The following is a 15,908-nucleotide window of genomic DNA, read 5'->3' on the forward strand; positions in this document are numbered from 1 at the left end:
GCTCGTGTTTTTGGTTCGTTGTGTTGTTTTTTTTATTATTATTATTATTTTTTTTTGTATTCCACATTGTTCCTGCTTTGTTTCAAGCCCCTCCCCTCTTTAATGCTGTAGCCCTGAGGGTAAATAAAAAAGTAAAAAAAAATATTTGTTGTTTACGACCGTACCTTTGCTACCAACACCCAGGATCGCTCGAGTCACGGAGATGACAGTGTTGCCAGGTCAGATTTGTTTTTTTTCCTCGCCTTCGCTACCTGGGTAAATTTACCTTGCACCCTCTATAAACGACAGCGTTGCGCATTCTTTGGTTTTCCGTTGTCCGTACGGTCTTCGTGACTTTTTGTGAGAGTGAGAGTCACTGCAGCTCGTCGTTGCATAGACGCTTGTGCTTTTGTACGTAAATGGCGAATCAAATTCAAACCAACATCCTTTTATTGATACCATCCATTAACGCTGTTCAATATGGGAATGTTGGCCCAGGCCTGAATCATAGTAATACTGCAAACTATGGACGTACTATGGACGTACTGCTCGACTGCTGGACTGGGAACTATGGACGTACTGATCGAAAGTATCGTACAGAAAGAACGAAAGGGAGAAAACAAACGAAAGTATTCAAAAGGAAGGGAGTGGGGGGTGACGCAGGGGTTCGAGCGGTTTGCCTGCCTAGATTGGTCGCATGTTGCTTGTTGTTGTTGTATTCAGAAGAGAGAATGTCTCAATCTGCCATCGTGCCATCGTGGATCACGTGCTCGTCTTGTCGTAGTGTGCGGTGCATTCTATCTTTTCCAGTACCACATATATTAAATTCAAGTCCTACGTCCTATGCCGCGAACTGAATGTCACTGCACAGGGACCTACAGCGTCACAGAACTGTCAGCCGCTTCGGTCCTGTTCTAGGAGGAGGCGCCATGACTCCATGACTAGATATTGTGCCACGGTGTGAGTAACAACTTAACCTCCGTTAAAAGTTTATTGAAAACCACACAGGTTTAAAACTTTTGATTTTGTGCAGGCTTAATGAAAAAAGAAAACTATGCTCTCGCTGAACGCCCGAAACTGAAACTTCCTTCTTCTTCGTTCTTCAATAACGGATGATTGCCCCGTGATATTGATAGCGACAATGAACATGGCAGGCGTTCAGACTGGAGCGAGGGCGAGGCATTTTCCCGATAACAGAGAGAGACGAGGCAGATAGAAACAGCAGGACAAATATAGAAGCGTTCTTGCACAAGCAAGTTCTTGTGACATGACAGTTGTCGTGTTTGCTTGGCTGTGAAGGACGTCTCTGAATTCCATAATAGGCAAGCCTGAGCGATGGGCAAGACACGTAAACAAACACAAACACGAAGGCGTTCTTGCACATCGCTCAGGCTTGCCTATCATGGAATTTATCCACCAGCTAGCCTGCATTTACGCCATTCTGTCGACATCTCTGAAAAACACCTTGTAGGATTATCCAAAGAACTGGACTTTAGGCCTGTTCGTTCAACGTAGTTCCGACTAGGACTTCGGCTTCAGTAGCTTGGAACCATCTTGCAAGACAAAATGTTCGCTGCTGCGGCTAAAAAACAGATGCCGCGTCGCCTGGGCGATGCGCGGGCGACGGGGTCACATTTCTTTAGCGAATGCACCTACTATTGTGTGACGTTTGCCAAGTAGGACGCCGTAGAAATATTGTCAGATATGAAGCGTTGTGTCGCACATTAAGAACTATTTGTAGCGGAGTCCAAAGCTCGTGGAACCTTGTTCAAGCGAGTGAATAGAACCACCGTCTCTGTCGGAAGCGTTCAAGAGAAATTGCCCGCTGTTGATATTCAGACAAATGATTAAACTGAGAAAAATACAATGTAGCGGAGCAGAAAACCAAGTTTCGGGAGCAAGGGCAGGAGCAGGCGGGAACCGACGAGCAGCCAAGGCATCCCAAATCAATCGTGGCAGCGAATGGAACGTAGATGAGGAATTATTCAGGTGGAATCAATAAGTAAGACTGACGTACATCCCGAAGATGGAGGTCACATACATCAAGCTCAGACTTGTTATGGTAGAAATTTTCATTTTAATGATCATTGTATAGACTAAGAATGTCTTCCTTAATTAAAAGTTGTATTTCTGGAGGTTCTATAATAAATATTATCTGCTTGTAGTGGACGACGATGACTAGGCTCGCGTCACGCCCCCGCTTTCCACCGGTGGCTCATGCCACGAAATAAATCAGTTTCCTTCCGGCATTCGTTGTGGTAGCTTGCGTTCTTTTGGCTCCCACAATTCTGGTGACCCGAACGTAGCTTCGCCCTTCAACAATGCACTCTGGAGACGAGCCTTCCCTACAGACCCCGCTACAACCCCTCTTCAACCGGGCGTGGCTCATGTCGGCATACGCTTACCACCGTTTTGGTCTCGCAGCCCGTTCATCTGGTTCCAGCAAGTCGAGGCAGAATTCCTCCTTGCTGGTATAACATCCCAGATAACCAGGTACCGTCATCTCCTCGCCTCCCTTCCCCCCGAGATCGCCGTGGATGTCGCCGACATCATTGCCAACCCTCCGGCGCAGAATCCCTACGACCATCTGAAGAGCTCAATCCTCCAGCGCACCACCATTTCTGAGCGAACGCGCCTCCAACAGCTTTTGCACTCCGAAGAACTGGGGGCCGAAGACCCTCCCAGCTACTCCGCGCCATGCAAGTCCTATTTGCCCACAGAGCTGCTTCTCTTGACGACGATCTGCTTCGCGAACTGTTTCTGTCGAGGCTCCCATCCTCAGTGCAAATGGCCCTCGCTACGGCCACTGCCTTACTTCTGACCCAGCTCGCATAATTGGCTGACAAGGTGACGGAAGTAGCAAGCCCGAGCCCTCCCATTGCAGCAGTTTCCGAGTCCTGTCGCCTTCCCAACCCCCGCTGCCAGCCACCGGTTTCAACGACCCCATCTACATTCGCCGAGGAGCTTTCGTCTATGCGCGCGGACATTCACAACCTCTCCGACACAGTCGCCGCGCTCCAGTTCCGTGACAACCACAGCCGCTCCCCAAGTCGTTCTGGCCGATTCAGAAGATTCCGCCGTTCCCCACGGCGTTGCTCCCACCGGAGCGTTTCTCCACCTGATAACCAAAACCCACCACCCTGATGGTACCACGAACGCTTCGGTCAGGCCGCCATGCGATGCACGCATCCCTGTGGTTGGTCGGGAAACGCTCCCGGGAACCGATGACGGCGACCACCGCTTTCCCTTCTCCCGCCACAAGTCGCCTTTTTTTTGTTGTGGACCGCTCGTTTCCTCGTGGACACTGGAGCTGCCGTCAGCGTTCTACCTGCCTCATCGAGCGACCGGCGCGGAAACGCAATCTATCACCTTATGGCTGTGAACAACAGCGCCATACCAGTCTACCATGAGAAGCTGCTCACCCTTAATCTTGGCCTGCGAAAAGTGTTTGTTTGGGTGTTTCGCGTTACAGCCGTCTCTCACGCTATACTCGGAGCAGACTTTTTGCACCATTTCGCCCTCTCCGTAGATGTCTCGCGACGCCTTCTGGTCGATACCCAGACCCGGCTATCGGCCCACGCAATCCCTGTCGCTCCCCACCTTGCTGCTGGCGTCAGTGGAACTTCCCTTCCACCAACTTCGTTGCCAATCTCAGAGCTCCTGCGCCAGTTCCCCACACTCACACAACCTCCTGACTGGACGAAATCGGTCAAGCACGATGTTGTTCACTTCATCAAAACCACGGGCCCACCGGTTTTCTCCCGTTCTCGCCAGCTATCACTCGAGAAACTGAAGATAGCCAAAGCGGAGTTCCAGAACATGTTGGACATCGGTATCGCCCGTCCATCCTCCGCCAGTTGGTCTTCAGCACTCCACATGGTGCCTAAAAAGACGGGAGACAGGAGGCCGTGCGGGGACTACCGCGCCCTCAACCTAGTCACCAAGCCCGACCGCTACCCATTACTTAGACTCAAGGATTTTACTGCTAACCTGCACGGCATGAAGATGTTCTCAAAAATCGACCTAACTAAAGCCTATCATCAAATCCCTGTAGCGCCATGTGACATCCCGAAGACTGCAATCACCACCCCATTTGGGCTCTTTGAATTCATTCGTATGCCGTTTCGGCTCCGGAATGCGGCACAGACTTTCCAGCGTTTCATCGACACCGTCACTCGGGGCTTGCCCTTCGTCATTGCATATATTGATGACATCCTTGTCGCAAGCGGGAGCCTTCAACAGCACCTCGAACATCTTCAGCTCCTCTTCTCTCGCCTTGCCGACCATGGAATCGTCATCAATATTGCGAAATGCGAATTTGGAGCGCAGTCGCTGGAATTTCTTGGCCATTACGTGTCCTCGGAGGGCATCGCACCGCTCCCGCAAAAAGTCGCTGCCATCGTGAACTTCCCACAGCCCCAGTGTGTTCGCCAGTTGCGCCGTTTTTAGGCCTCGTCAATTTTTACCGCCGGTTTCTACCCCACTGTGCCCACATTCTACGTCCGCTCGAAGAGCTCCTGCACCAATCTGAAACATCACGTCAAGGCAGCAACCAACATGTCGCCGGCTCCGGTCCTGCCAGTCGCACATATTCCCTGGTTTGGTCGGGTGCCGCTTCCGACGCCTTCAGTGCCATCAAGTCGCTGCTTTCTTCCGCCACTCTGTTGCACCACCCGAGCCCAAATGCACCAACAGTTCTGATAGTCGATGCCTCCTCTACCGCAGTCGGAGCAGTGCTGCAGCAGAAGTCCAGTGACACTTGGCATCCTCTGGCGTTCTTTTCCAAGGCACTCAAGCCAACGGAAGCCCGCTATAGCACCTTTGGCCGAGAACTCCTTGCTGCGTACCTCTCCGTCAAGCATTTCCGCTACTTTTTGGACGGCAGAGAATTCACCATACTCACCGATCACAAGCCCTTAACATACGCTTTTCGCTCGGCCAGCAGCAAGCACTCCCCTCGTGAGATTCGGCATTTAGCTTTCCTGGCAGAATTCACTACCCGCGTTGAGCATGTCTCCGCATCGGCGAACTGCCCTGCCGACGCCCTTAGTCCCATTGCTGCAGTCGAACCCCTCTCTCCTGAAGCTCTAGCGCGTGCTCAGCTTAGCGATCCCGACCTTGAAGCCTTACGCCGATCGTCCACCTCCCTTCATCTTGAAGACGTTCCCGTTCCCGGTTCAGACCTCAGCCTTTGCTGTGACACAACCCATTACCGGCCCATTACAGGCCCATTACCGCCATCTTCGGGCCACCGGTACATTTTGACAACCGTCGACCGTTTTACCCGCTGGCTGGAAGCCGTACCCATCCCTGATTCCACAGCACCCACCGTGGCAGACGCCTTCTTCTCCACCTGGGTTGTACGGTTTGGAGTGCCCTCACGTGTCACCACTGACCGGGGTCCTCAATTTGAGGCCAGACTTTTCGACGAATTTCTCGACGTTTTGAGAACGACACGCATTCGCACAACATCATGCCATCCCTCATCAAACGGCCTGGTAGAAAAATTCCATCGACAGCTGAAAGCCGCTCTCACGGCGCACGAAAATCCGACCCGCTGGGCATCACTGCTTCCCGTCGTCCTGCTCGGCATTCGTACCACCCTGAAGACTGACATCGGTTGTAGCTCTGCCGAGCTTGTCTACGGGACTGCGCTACGGCTCCCAACCGATTTCTTCTGCCACTCCGAACCACAGCCACAGCTCCTACCTAGAAAACCTCCAGCGTTTTTTTCACGACGTTCGGCCCACTGCCACCCGTGCGTGTCCATCCCGACAGCCGTTTGTACCGCAGTTCCTTTCAACAGCGTCCCACGTCTTCCTCCGGCGGGACGCCGTTCGAAGGCCCCTTCAGCAGCCATATTCTGGCCCTCACCCCGTCTTACATCGAGCCGACAAGTTTTTCAAGATCAGCGTCAACGGGAAGCCGGACTCTGTAAGCGTCGACAGGCTGAAGCCCACCTTCACCGAACCACCGCTGTCCTCATTTCCCCTTTCTGCCCTTGCACCGTCCCCTTTGTCGGCCCATCGTGCCCCCGTCTCGTCCACCGCCCCGAAGAAGCGCGTCTCCTGGGCCGGTCGCTTCTCACGGAGTCTGGCGGGGGGGCCCTGTAGTGGACGACGATGACTAGGCTCGCGCCACGCCCCCGCTTTCCATCGGTGGCTCATGCCACGAAATAAATCAGTTTCCTTTCGGCATTCGTTGTGGTAGCTTGCGTTCTTTTGGTTCCAACATGCTCATCTGCTCCAGGCAAGTGGTTGTCTGCGCGCTCGGGTCGTGGAATATTTCAATTTGATATTAAATCACATTAACTGCAGATATTACGATATCATAATATTTGCACCGTGTGTAAGATATGAACGTTGCCTGCTGCAATTTCTCGTTTCAAATTTATACCTCTCTATGCTGATTGCCACTACTTCAGGTGAATAAAATATTTTACAAGTGTAGAATTGTGTATGTCTATTGCTTGCATGTCTGGGTGGGAGAAGCAAAGTACACTATGTTAAGAAGAAGCATGGGGAGAGGAAATGCTCTTCCAAGGAGTGGACATCCTCGTTCGGGATGTAATGTATGTGAAACTGTCCGAAGAGAGGAAAAATGTGAGGCAAATAAAAGTTTGGTTGATGGTTATGTCCTTTACATGTTGATGAATGCTCGAATGTGAGAAAGAAAGCCCTTTGTACGCACGAGCGCGAGAAGGAAAAGTCTACGTGTACGCCTGTGTGTACGCCAGAAGGAAAAACGCGGCCGCGAAACGCGTTGGCGGTGTTGGCGCCCGTCAAATATCTCTAAATCAGACAGTACAGGCAATACCTATAGTCACCAGTATCTCTCGCTCAGTACTACTTAAAGGCACCTGACTAGGAATTTCCCTTAAAAATAACTTATGACGACACCTCAAAGTCAACGGATCTTTCGCTGAATGTAAGGGTTTAATTCGGTGGTATAGTCTCGATATTTACGTCAGATATTTAAAAAAATAGTCTTTCTTTTAAGCACAACACCACCACGGTCCCTAAATTTGTCTGACGTCGCTGCGTTTTTGCGTTTCTAGTTTCAAGTTTCTACCGAAACAATTAAAAATTAACCTAACCGCATACTTCTGCATTTTTTCTGTTTTCTTTTTACTTCTGTGTAAATGTTCAAGGGTCCCAGACGACTTTGGCGTAGATGACCAGTGGAAATACAAGGGATCGCTACTTCAAAAGTAACTGATTACTCAAGAGTGTAATCGGAATACTCGAAAAATAAATTCTTCAACATTTTTTTTTATGTTGTTGTTGATTACTCGAACAATTACTCAGAAAAGTAATTGATTAGGAGTAATGCAGTTGCTTATAAACCTTTAGGTACAGGTCTGAGTCGCATGTCCAATATGCACGTTTCATCTTCCGCTGAGTTTCAAGTCCGCAATAACGGTTACACCCATGTATTCGTATTCATTTACTTTACGAACCAATTCATTATGAACGAAATATGTCATAACAGTAGGTTTTCTGTTACGAGTAACCGACGAAGAAACAACAAAAACAACTTTATTTGAGGATGACGAATGGGGAGTTCCATAGCCAGAGGCGATACTCAGCATTTGAACATATAGACACATAAAGAACATAGAAACGCTTGATCGAAGTAGGCCGTTTTTGCCATAATGATTCATGTTTCTGCGTCATGGAGGCTCACCTTCTACATAAAGCGGCATTATCACATTGCCAAGATCAAAGCAACTGGCAGACCTCGGGAGCGTATACGGGCCAAAAGGTTCCTGGTTTCTTGGAATGACACTTTAGAGTGACAGAGTTGTATATTATCTTGATGTCGTGCTAGCTCCCGACTGGCAGTGACCAGGTGGCCGGTATGTGCTATCGCGTCTCCCGGAATCGGCTGACTCAGATTACTGCGGAGACCGACATATCCCATTGTCTTTAGTATCCCAAGCAGGACAACAATGTACTGAAAGTGGAGTGCATTAGGTGTGGACAATATGTGCCTTATCAATGTTTTTTTTTGTTTTTTTTTTAGTCTCTCCAAGGACTTCCACCTACCCGTCCACCCCTATTGCACTCGACTTTCAGTACATTGCGCTCCTTGGTACACCGCGACGCTGTCGCTCGGCATATTGGAAGCATCGTCCTCTTATGACATTTGTTTAAGGAATGCTGGTAATTTTATGGGAAGTACGATGCCAACTACTACCATAATGACAACGATAATGCGGTAACGGCGGAATAAAAGTGCGTGCTCACGGCAATTTTCTACACAGAACGAAATGTTTTATTGTAAACCCGAATGTCGCAAGGACGCACAAACGATCGTCATTGGAAAAAATATGTGTTACTGTGCGCAAGTCAGTAGCGCAGGATAAAACACAATAGCTGCTCTTTGTAGGATATGTATGTCACAGTGTTCGCGAGTAAGGCTTCCCATCTCTCTTTGAAAAATAATCTGGTTGGTCAATGCTTTGCCTTTCCCCGTAACGCATGTCAAAAGGCTTCCTCAGGGACCTTTGAGACCGATGTCGGCACAGTTCCCTTAGAATTCGGGCCAGTTGGATCAGTCGTGACGTTGCACACCCCTGCGAGGCCGACAACGGCGATCTCTTTTACCATTACCACCACCGTCACTGCTCTGAAAAGGTGAGCTCTCTCACAAGCTCCACCTCCACCACTCTGACTCCAAAAGTAGGAGACAAAGACAATGGACGCAGGAGTACCTCTTAGTTAATCTCGAGATGGTGTGAATACAAACAGACAGAGGGAAATTAATTACAATACTGAGTAGAAAATGCCAAAGATGTATTTTAAAATAGAATACGAATTCCCTTTGAGAAAATAATAATAAGCTAATATACTACCAACAGTACCTCAAAATGCAGTATTTTCATATTAAAAGAAGACAAAACATGCGTTTGGGCAAGAAAGAATGGACGACACCCACCACTCGCCTGCATCTATGCTATTTTATCAGTATTTTCAGTATCGTACCCAAATAGGCCCCTATTTGTATTTCATTAATAGACATCGTAAAATAGGCGCTCTGTGATATTTGCCTCGCTACAGTTACTTTTCTTCGTACACACTAGATGCAAAACAGTTTGAACTACTTGTGTACATGTATACGTCGTACATTTTAGAACAACGGCTCATTTATGTTTTCGCGCATGCATATTCGAACATACGTGTCATACCTCAAAACACAATAGTCTAGTGAGGAGAATCGATGGTGCGTTTGGCCTACCGCCAAACGCACCGTAGGGAATACACAACGGTCATTGGACGAACGCTTATCGTATACTATGTTGGAAGGAGTACATATCATTTGCCAGGTGCATCGATGCTTCCACTTCTATGCGAAGTGTGAGAGCTGCCTCTGCGTAGGACACTGCGACGACTCCGCTCGGTGAGTTTACTTCTGGCTTGAGTTATTTGTTTTCCGTTTATATACTATATGATTGGATTGTGCAGTTGCATATCACATTCAACATTACTGCACTCCGCCATCCCTATACCCATCATTCAACCTCCTCTATTTTCCGTCCGCCCACTTCTGTGTGGCCAACAACGGCGAGCCTATCCGGCCAATACCCCCCCCACACACACACAAACACACATTAGTGCACTCGCGTTTTATGGAAGGTTTTTTTCCTTCAAAACCTTCAGCTTCGAACGCGTAACTAAACGTAAATGTCAGCCAGAGGGAGGGCTGCTTGTGTTATGGCCTCACGTTACCAACAACGAAAAGATGGGTGCTACATAGAAAGTATACTGTCACCTGTCCTGCACAAGTACTATTTACTTCACATTTTCCCCCATAGCTGAAGCCTGTGGGTAGCACATAAGAGAACGAAAGAAAATATTTGTGCACCTTTGCTAACAAAACGGCAATATACGTAGAATTCCAGAACCAGTATTGTGGCGAGCTGCACGGAATGGTGTGCTGAACGGCAACTGAAACTGGGTGGGGACGACGCCCCTGCCGATAGGTGGCTACCAAGGGCTCGGCTCGCTGCCGCTTCGCGTGCCCTCAGGGCCACTTGGCCCCACGTGACTTAGGAGCGCCTGAGGCAGGTGGGATGAGAAAGGAAAAAAAAAAAAAATGTGGGCGTGCTGATGCGTCACTGTTGGGAGACATGATTACGACAGACAGAAGAGTTTGGCGTTTTGGAATGTTGTGGTAAAGACTTCAAAAGGTGCTGTTCAGTGCGTTCCAACCTCAAGGTCGCGTCAAGGTCATTCGGCTCATCTTCAGTTTTGGGAGAAGGTGGGTGGCTGGAGCGCTTTTAACACCCCATTTCTGTACAACAGAACATTATTGCGTTTGACGCGTGGCGCAGTTATGCACTGGTGCACTATGGATAAAGTTTTGGGCGGGAAATATTGACGACGCTGATGAACATCTCGTTATGTACATCATAACACGTAATGGAGTTGTTTGCCAAGCAAAAGACGCCATGTACTATGCATGTGCTAGAACATCTTCTGAGAAGTTGCGGAAGGTGATATCTTGCTCAGACAGAGAGTCGCATCAGGTAGGAGCACCCTGTCAGTATATTAAAACCTTCGTCCTACAAGCAAACGCTTTTGCTTACGATTTCAGAACAGGGTTTATACACTATGCTACTTTTGTCTCCCCTTTCCCGGCTTTCCGCGATACCACAATTTTCTATTGAACACTACGAGCACCAATACACAAAACTACAGCTAGTATAAATCGTAGTGAATCGGCTGGGCTAGAAACCGTTGTGCCATACCATGATGTACCGTACCGTACCGGCGTACCATGCCGAGATTGGGAAGCGACCGGGTTCGAATCCAGGCGCAGGCTGTGCTCTCTGAGGCTCTGGTGTGCTGGCTTAGTTTATGACAAATGCCAGCACGCTTCCCGATGAAGTCGGTCCAGGACGCTCCTCCCGTCCCGTGCATATGCCTCCAGACAGCTATGCAGATCGCTCGGAAATAGCCACCATCTTTTATACTATAGGGGCGTTCGGCTAGAGTTTGTCACGGCCACACTGGTCCTTCTTCCCTGGTGGCGGGCGGAGGAAACCTTTTCGAGCATATTCCTCAAGTGTTGATGACTACGTTGGCGACTTCACACGACATTTCGTGGATTTTGTCACGTGTTCGACCTAGATCAGTGAACGAGTACAATGCCTGATCAACTAGCTCCAGGAAACTGCGGAATAAATACATTAATGCTTGAAATAACTTATCCTTGCTACCACAGGTCGCACTGATGACAGTGTGGGCGCCCTCTGGGCAGCCAAACGAGTCCATACTCAGACATTGTATACCGTCCTGTTTGGATACAGGACCCAGGGTTACGCCCAGAGTCTCAAGATCACTAATCTTTATCACATCCAGAACCACATCGTCCCTCGGTGTTATCAGGTATCAGATCACCACTCGAGGCTCCGGCGCCGTCTGTCTCATCTAGGCTACCGAAAGCCTTCCCTCGCGGTTCTGCTTGAACCTACTCAGAAAGCTGAAGTCACGTCTGCGCTGACACGATTGCTTCGGGAATCTAAACTTTTGGGCACTGTCTGATACGTCTGATTGGAGAATTAGCTGTTTTTTTTTCTGTATTTTTCCTAATGGTCTGTGTCTCTGCACCCTTTATCTTCTTTTGTTTGTTTGTTAGCTTATGGGAATATATCGAAAAAATATCATGGTATAATCTCTCCCTTCCCTTTTTTTTCTTTGCATTAAACGTAACCCCCCCCCCCCCCCCGCCTCCTGCTAACAGGCATCATGATACTTGCCGTGCGCCCACTACCTTTTCTCATTTTAAGGAAAGTTTTCTGTATCCGCAACGAACTGCTCTGCACCATACTATATGGTTGTCAGTGGCATAGCGACGGGGGGGGGGGGGGGGGCACTCAACTTTCAGTACATTGTGCTGCTTGAGTGAGCACTGGACGCACGTGAAAGAAGCCTGTTGCGTCTTTTATGATTACTGTTGTCTGGCGACATAAAGCAACAAATTATTGGTTGCAAGAAAGGGAGAGAGAACCTTATGCAGCAAGCAGGGACCTTGTACTGAGCAAGAGCTGATAAGCCATCCCCACCCATCGGCACCACCGTAACTGTTCTGCTTCTTAGCCGGCGCGGTGCGAACCTCTGTATTTCACGGCAAGGACATGTGACTCGGAGCAGAAGAGTACCTCGGATCCGCACAAAAATTATTTCGCAAGGCGCGCAGCGAGCGTCAACACATCCATGTAAAAAATATTGGGGGGGGGGGGGGTAATGGTAGGCTAGGCTCGCGGTTGTTGGCTACACAGTAGCGGGCGTCGTCATGAGTATAGCAAAAACAAAAAGAAAGAAAGAATACAAAACACAAAGAAAGGATGGACGGAGATGGAGGATACAGCAGGATGAAGGATGGAGATGTGGTGAGGGTGCACAGCATTAGACAATAAACAATCGCACGTGGCCGGGTGGCACAGCTGTGACCAATCGCTCCCATGCATTGGATAGGCCGATAAACTTTGATTGATAAACTCACTAGTTATTCTAGCGCGGGTTCCATCCCGGCCTAGGACTGTAACAATGTGAGGGAGGTAAACATGTGAGGAAGGTAGATTTCCCGTGTACGTCAAAACAACGGCAGGTGGTCAAAATTATGAACAGTCCTACCCCGGAGGCCGTGCAACATGCTGCCTCCATACACGGACAAAGCTTACGTGTAACATCATGGTACCATTACCGTTATTACCATTAGGCATTCCATCTCACCATACCAGTATGGCACACGTAGTACGACTCGCACTTCTGTCTTTAAGAGAGCTGTGAACAATAGTAATGTATCAACAAGATCCCTTTGGCCTTCCTGCTACGGAAGCTTGTTATTATTAACACTCGAAATCTTTTTAAAACAACAACAACAACAACAAAAAAGAGACGCACACCAACATACCAGATTATACTTCCTGCAGGCAAACGTCACGGCGAGATAGGTTCATAGCCCAAGCAGCACAATGTACTGAAAGTCGAGTGCAATAGGGGTGGACGGGTAGGTGGAAGACCTTGAGCAGACTCGTGAAACTAAGGAACATTGATAAGACACATACCGTCCACTCCTATTGCACTCGACTTTCAGTACATTGTGCTGCTTGGGAGTGTTGTTGTCGTTATCAGCATGGCGTGAGAATATCACCTAGAAAAATCTTGGCCAACGTCAATGCAAGAAAGTCTCTGAGGCAGAAATGTTGCGGTGGAGATTTCATCGATACACTTTATCAAGGCATTGATTTCTTTTGGCACTGCACAGTAGTAGTCCAGTGTGGCATTCTGGATTCAAGATCACGATTGCTTATGAACACCATTTGAAATAGATTGGCATTAAGGGCCATATAGCACGTACAGATTAATGCGGGACAATGAATTCGCTAAGGAATATGTTTATCCGTGTAAGTTTGATATTTCGCATGGCAAAGAAATATTACCTTGAGTTGAGGATGCCCAGGCTCCCAGTTTTGTTGGCACGCTGGAGCTCGCAAGCACGACCGCAGCACGCAGTCAACCCGAAGAAATGGTCACATTTTGTCGCATGTCAAATACACTGTACAAGCGCTGCCACACTTTACTGAACCATATTTTCATAAAAAAGTAAACATCGAAAATTTTACACACAAGACATAATGGAGCGCTAAAACGGAAACCATGTGATGCAGATCTGCTATTTTGAGAGAGGTCTTATAAAGCAGTATCTTTCATGATGAAAAGCGTCTACGATTGTGCGTCTACTTCGACAGTGGTAGTGTTGACGGTGCAACCTAAATGGCCAAATGCATCCTACAGTTTACAGAGTGTCAGATCGGCACATGTTATTCGTTTCGTTCACAGACACTTTCATTTCGACAGGTCTATGATGAGTGCTGCCATGATCCCGAAGAACGGGCCTCAGCAGATTGTGATTCACGATAAAGAAAACAACACTTTTGAACTGGACGAGAGCGCATTACGACGTATTTTGCTACAAGATGGTGTAAGGGACAAGCCTGTTGCAGTAATTTCCGTGGTGGGAGCCATGCGGAAAGGAAAGTCCTTTATGCTCAACCTTTTCCTCAGGTCTGGATCCTTCAAAGCTCTTTTTTAGAAGTAGCTCTTTTTTGAAAAATTACACGTTATCCAGGGAGGTCACTCCATCCTTGAATGACTTTCGTGAACCAAACAGCTCTCCGCGGTCTTTCACTGGCTGTCGCCACTCGCCAGTCATTGCAACTTTCTCGATTTCGTGCAGATATATGCAACATCGTCAAGGACATGCACAATGTTCAAGCAAGTTTGCAGACTGGCTGGAAGATCCTGATGCACAATTGAAGGGATTTTCATGGCGCAGTGGAATGAGAGGGGACACATCGGGTATCCTCATGTGGGACAAAGTGTTCACGGTTACAACATCTGAGGGAGAGCAGGTGGCTGTCATCTTCATGGACACAGAGGGCGTCTTTGACCGTGGTGTAACAATGCAGGAGAACACTACAATTTTTGCTCTCAGTACCCTGACTAGTTCTATCCAGGTGTACAACATCTCCCAGATGGTACAAGAGAACGACCTTCAATTTCTACAGGTGAGGTCGAATAGCCTGGGAGGGAGCACGCAAAAGTAAAATCGCCAAATTCAATGCGCACTTTTGGTAATATGCTGGAAAATTCCGAAAAATGACTTTTAATCACTCCCAGAGTACTCCGCGGGCCAATTGTTCCTTCGTTATTTCATGCTACGTGATCCCATGCTGTCCCCTAGGAAAATTGAGAAGACGTCAAGGCTTTGTGACAAGGGGTGTAAACACAGGGAAAAAAACTGAGAAATCCCAATGAAAACGTTCTTGTGTTTTTTCAGCCGCTCAAAGGTTGAAAAAAAGCTTTAAAAAATCCACATGGCGTTCTCCTTGCGCCAACTCATTGTGAGAGACTTGGTTTCACGTTCAGCCTACGAAGCACTTCAATGAGATGTGGGGAGAGGTCGCCATCGTCGTTCATCGCTTCTGCATTGATCGCAGTTTTCATTGTAAAATAGTTCGTTCCTTGTCGAATGTTGGATGCATTTCTCTTCGTGCGAATCGCCAATCGCCCAAGAAAAAGGGTAAATTACAACAGACAGACGCCTGTGCCGAAGCGACACGCTGGCGTCTGGAAAGCAACATCCTAACAGCACTTCTCACACACCACCACCATCTTGACTGTTTTGAACGTGGGATTCGTATGTCTCGCACTATAACTTTGCACCGCCATGGTCAATCCCTTTGAACAGTCTACAAGGATTGAATTTCGTTCAGGAATCGTCGGAGCTGCATATGTGGACAACACAATGTTCTGCTTACATTGAGTAAGCGTGGACTTTTAGTATACGTGTAGCCCTATACAGGTTGTTGCGCTTGAAGTGATAAATTCTAACTGGCCTCGTACTCGCCGGAGGATTGTGGGACTTTCGGAAATTACCTTCTCGCAGCTTTTTTAGCATTGAAGAAGGCCTTGGACAATTTTTAATTGCGGTAAAATAATTTTTGTCAATTTAACACTGAAAATTGCTGAGCGAACCTCGCTTTTTTTACTTGAATATGAGGTCCTCGACGGATCATCGCAGACCCAACAAAGACGATGCTCAGTCCTGCAACAGAAATAGTCAAATTAAAAGTCTAATTAGTCAAATTAATATCAGTTACGCTTTAGCCCCGCGTCTTTGATGTCCTCAAAAAAGGGCGGGCGCGCGAAATGTGCGCCTAGGGGAGGAAGTGTCCCCCCTTTAATTTGTTTTGCCTTCTTTCTGATAAAACGGTTGTTTCGCTTTCTTCGCAATAAGATGGTTATCACCAACATCAAGGTCAAAGTGGGAGCAAGAAATGTAAAAAGAGAGGTGGGAACGCGTTCTCCCCTCCTCGCATCTTCAGTGCGCTCTTCTTTTGGGACAATCAAGCAGGC

The 15,908-nt window shown here is 48.1% G+C and overlaps 1 protein-coding gene across 1 annotated transcript; it reads left to right on the top strand.

Annotated features, from left to right (window-relative positions):
* The first annotated feature begins 9,319 nt into the window (after positions 1-9,319).
* On the top strand, positions 9,320-14,622 carry LOC135365935 (atlastin-3-like). The gene is made up of 3 exons (XM_064598594.1): positions 9,320-9,381; positions 13,848-14,054; positions 14,227-14,622. The coding sequence occupies exons 2-3, from the start codon at positions 13,852-13,854 to the stop codon at positions 14,594-14,596; spliced, it is 573 nt and encodes a 190-aa protein (XP_064454664.1). The 5' UTR covers positions 9,320-9,381; positions 13,848-13,851; the 3' UTR covers positions 14,597-14,622.
* Positions 14,623-15,908: the final 1,286 nt, after the last annotated feature.

Source organism: Ornithodoros turicata, chromosome 8, assembly GCF_037126465.1.
Source record: "Ornithodoros turicata isolate Travis chromosome 8, ASM3712646v1, whole genome shotgun sequence".
NCBI lineage: Eukaryota > Metazoa > Arthropoda > Arachnida > Ixodida > Argasidae > Ornithodoros > Ornithodoros turicata.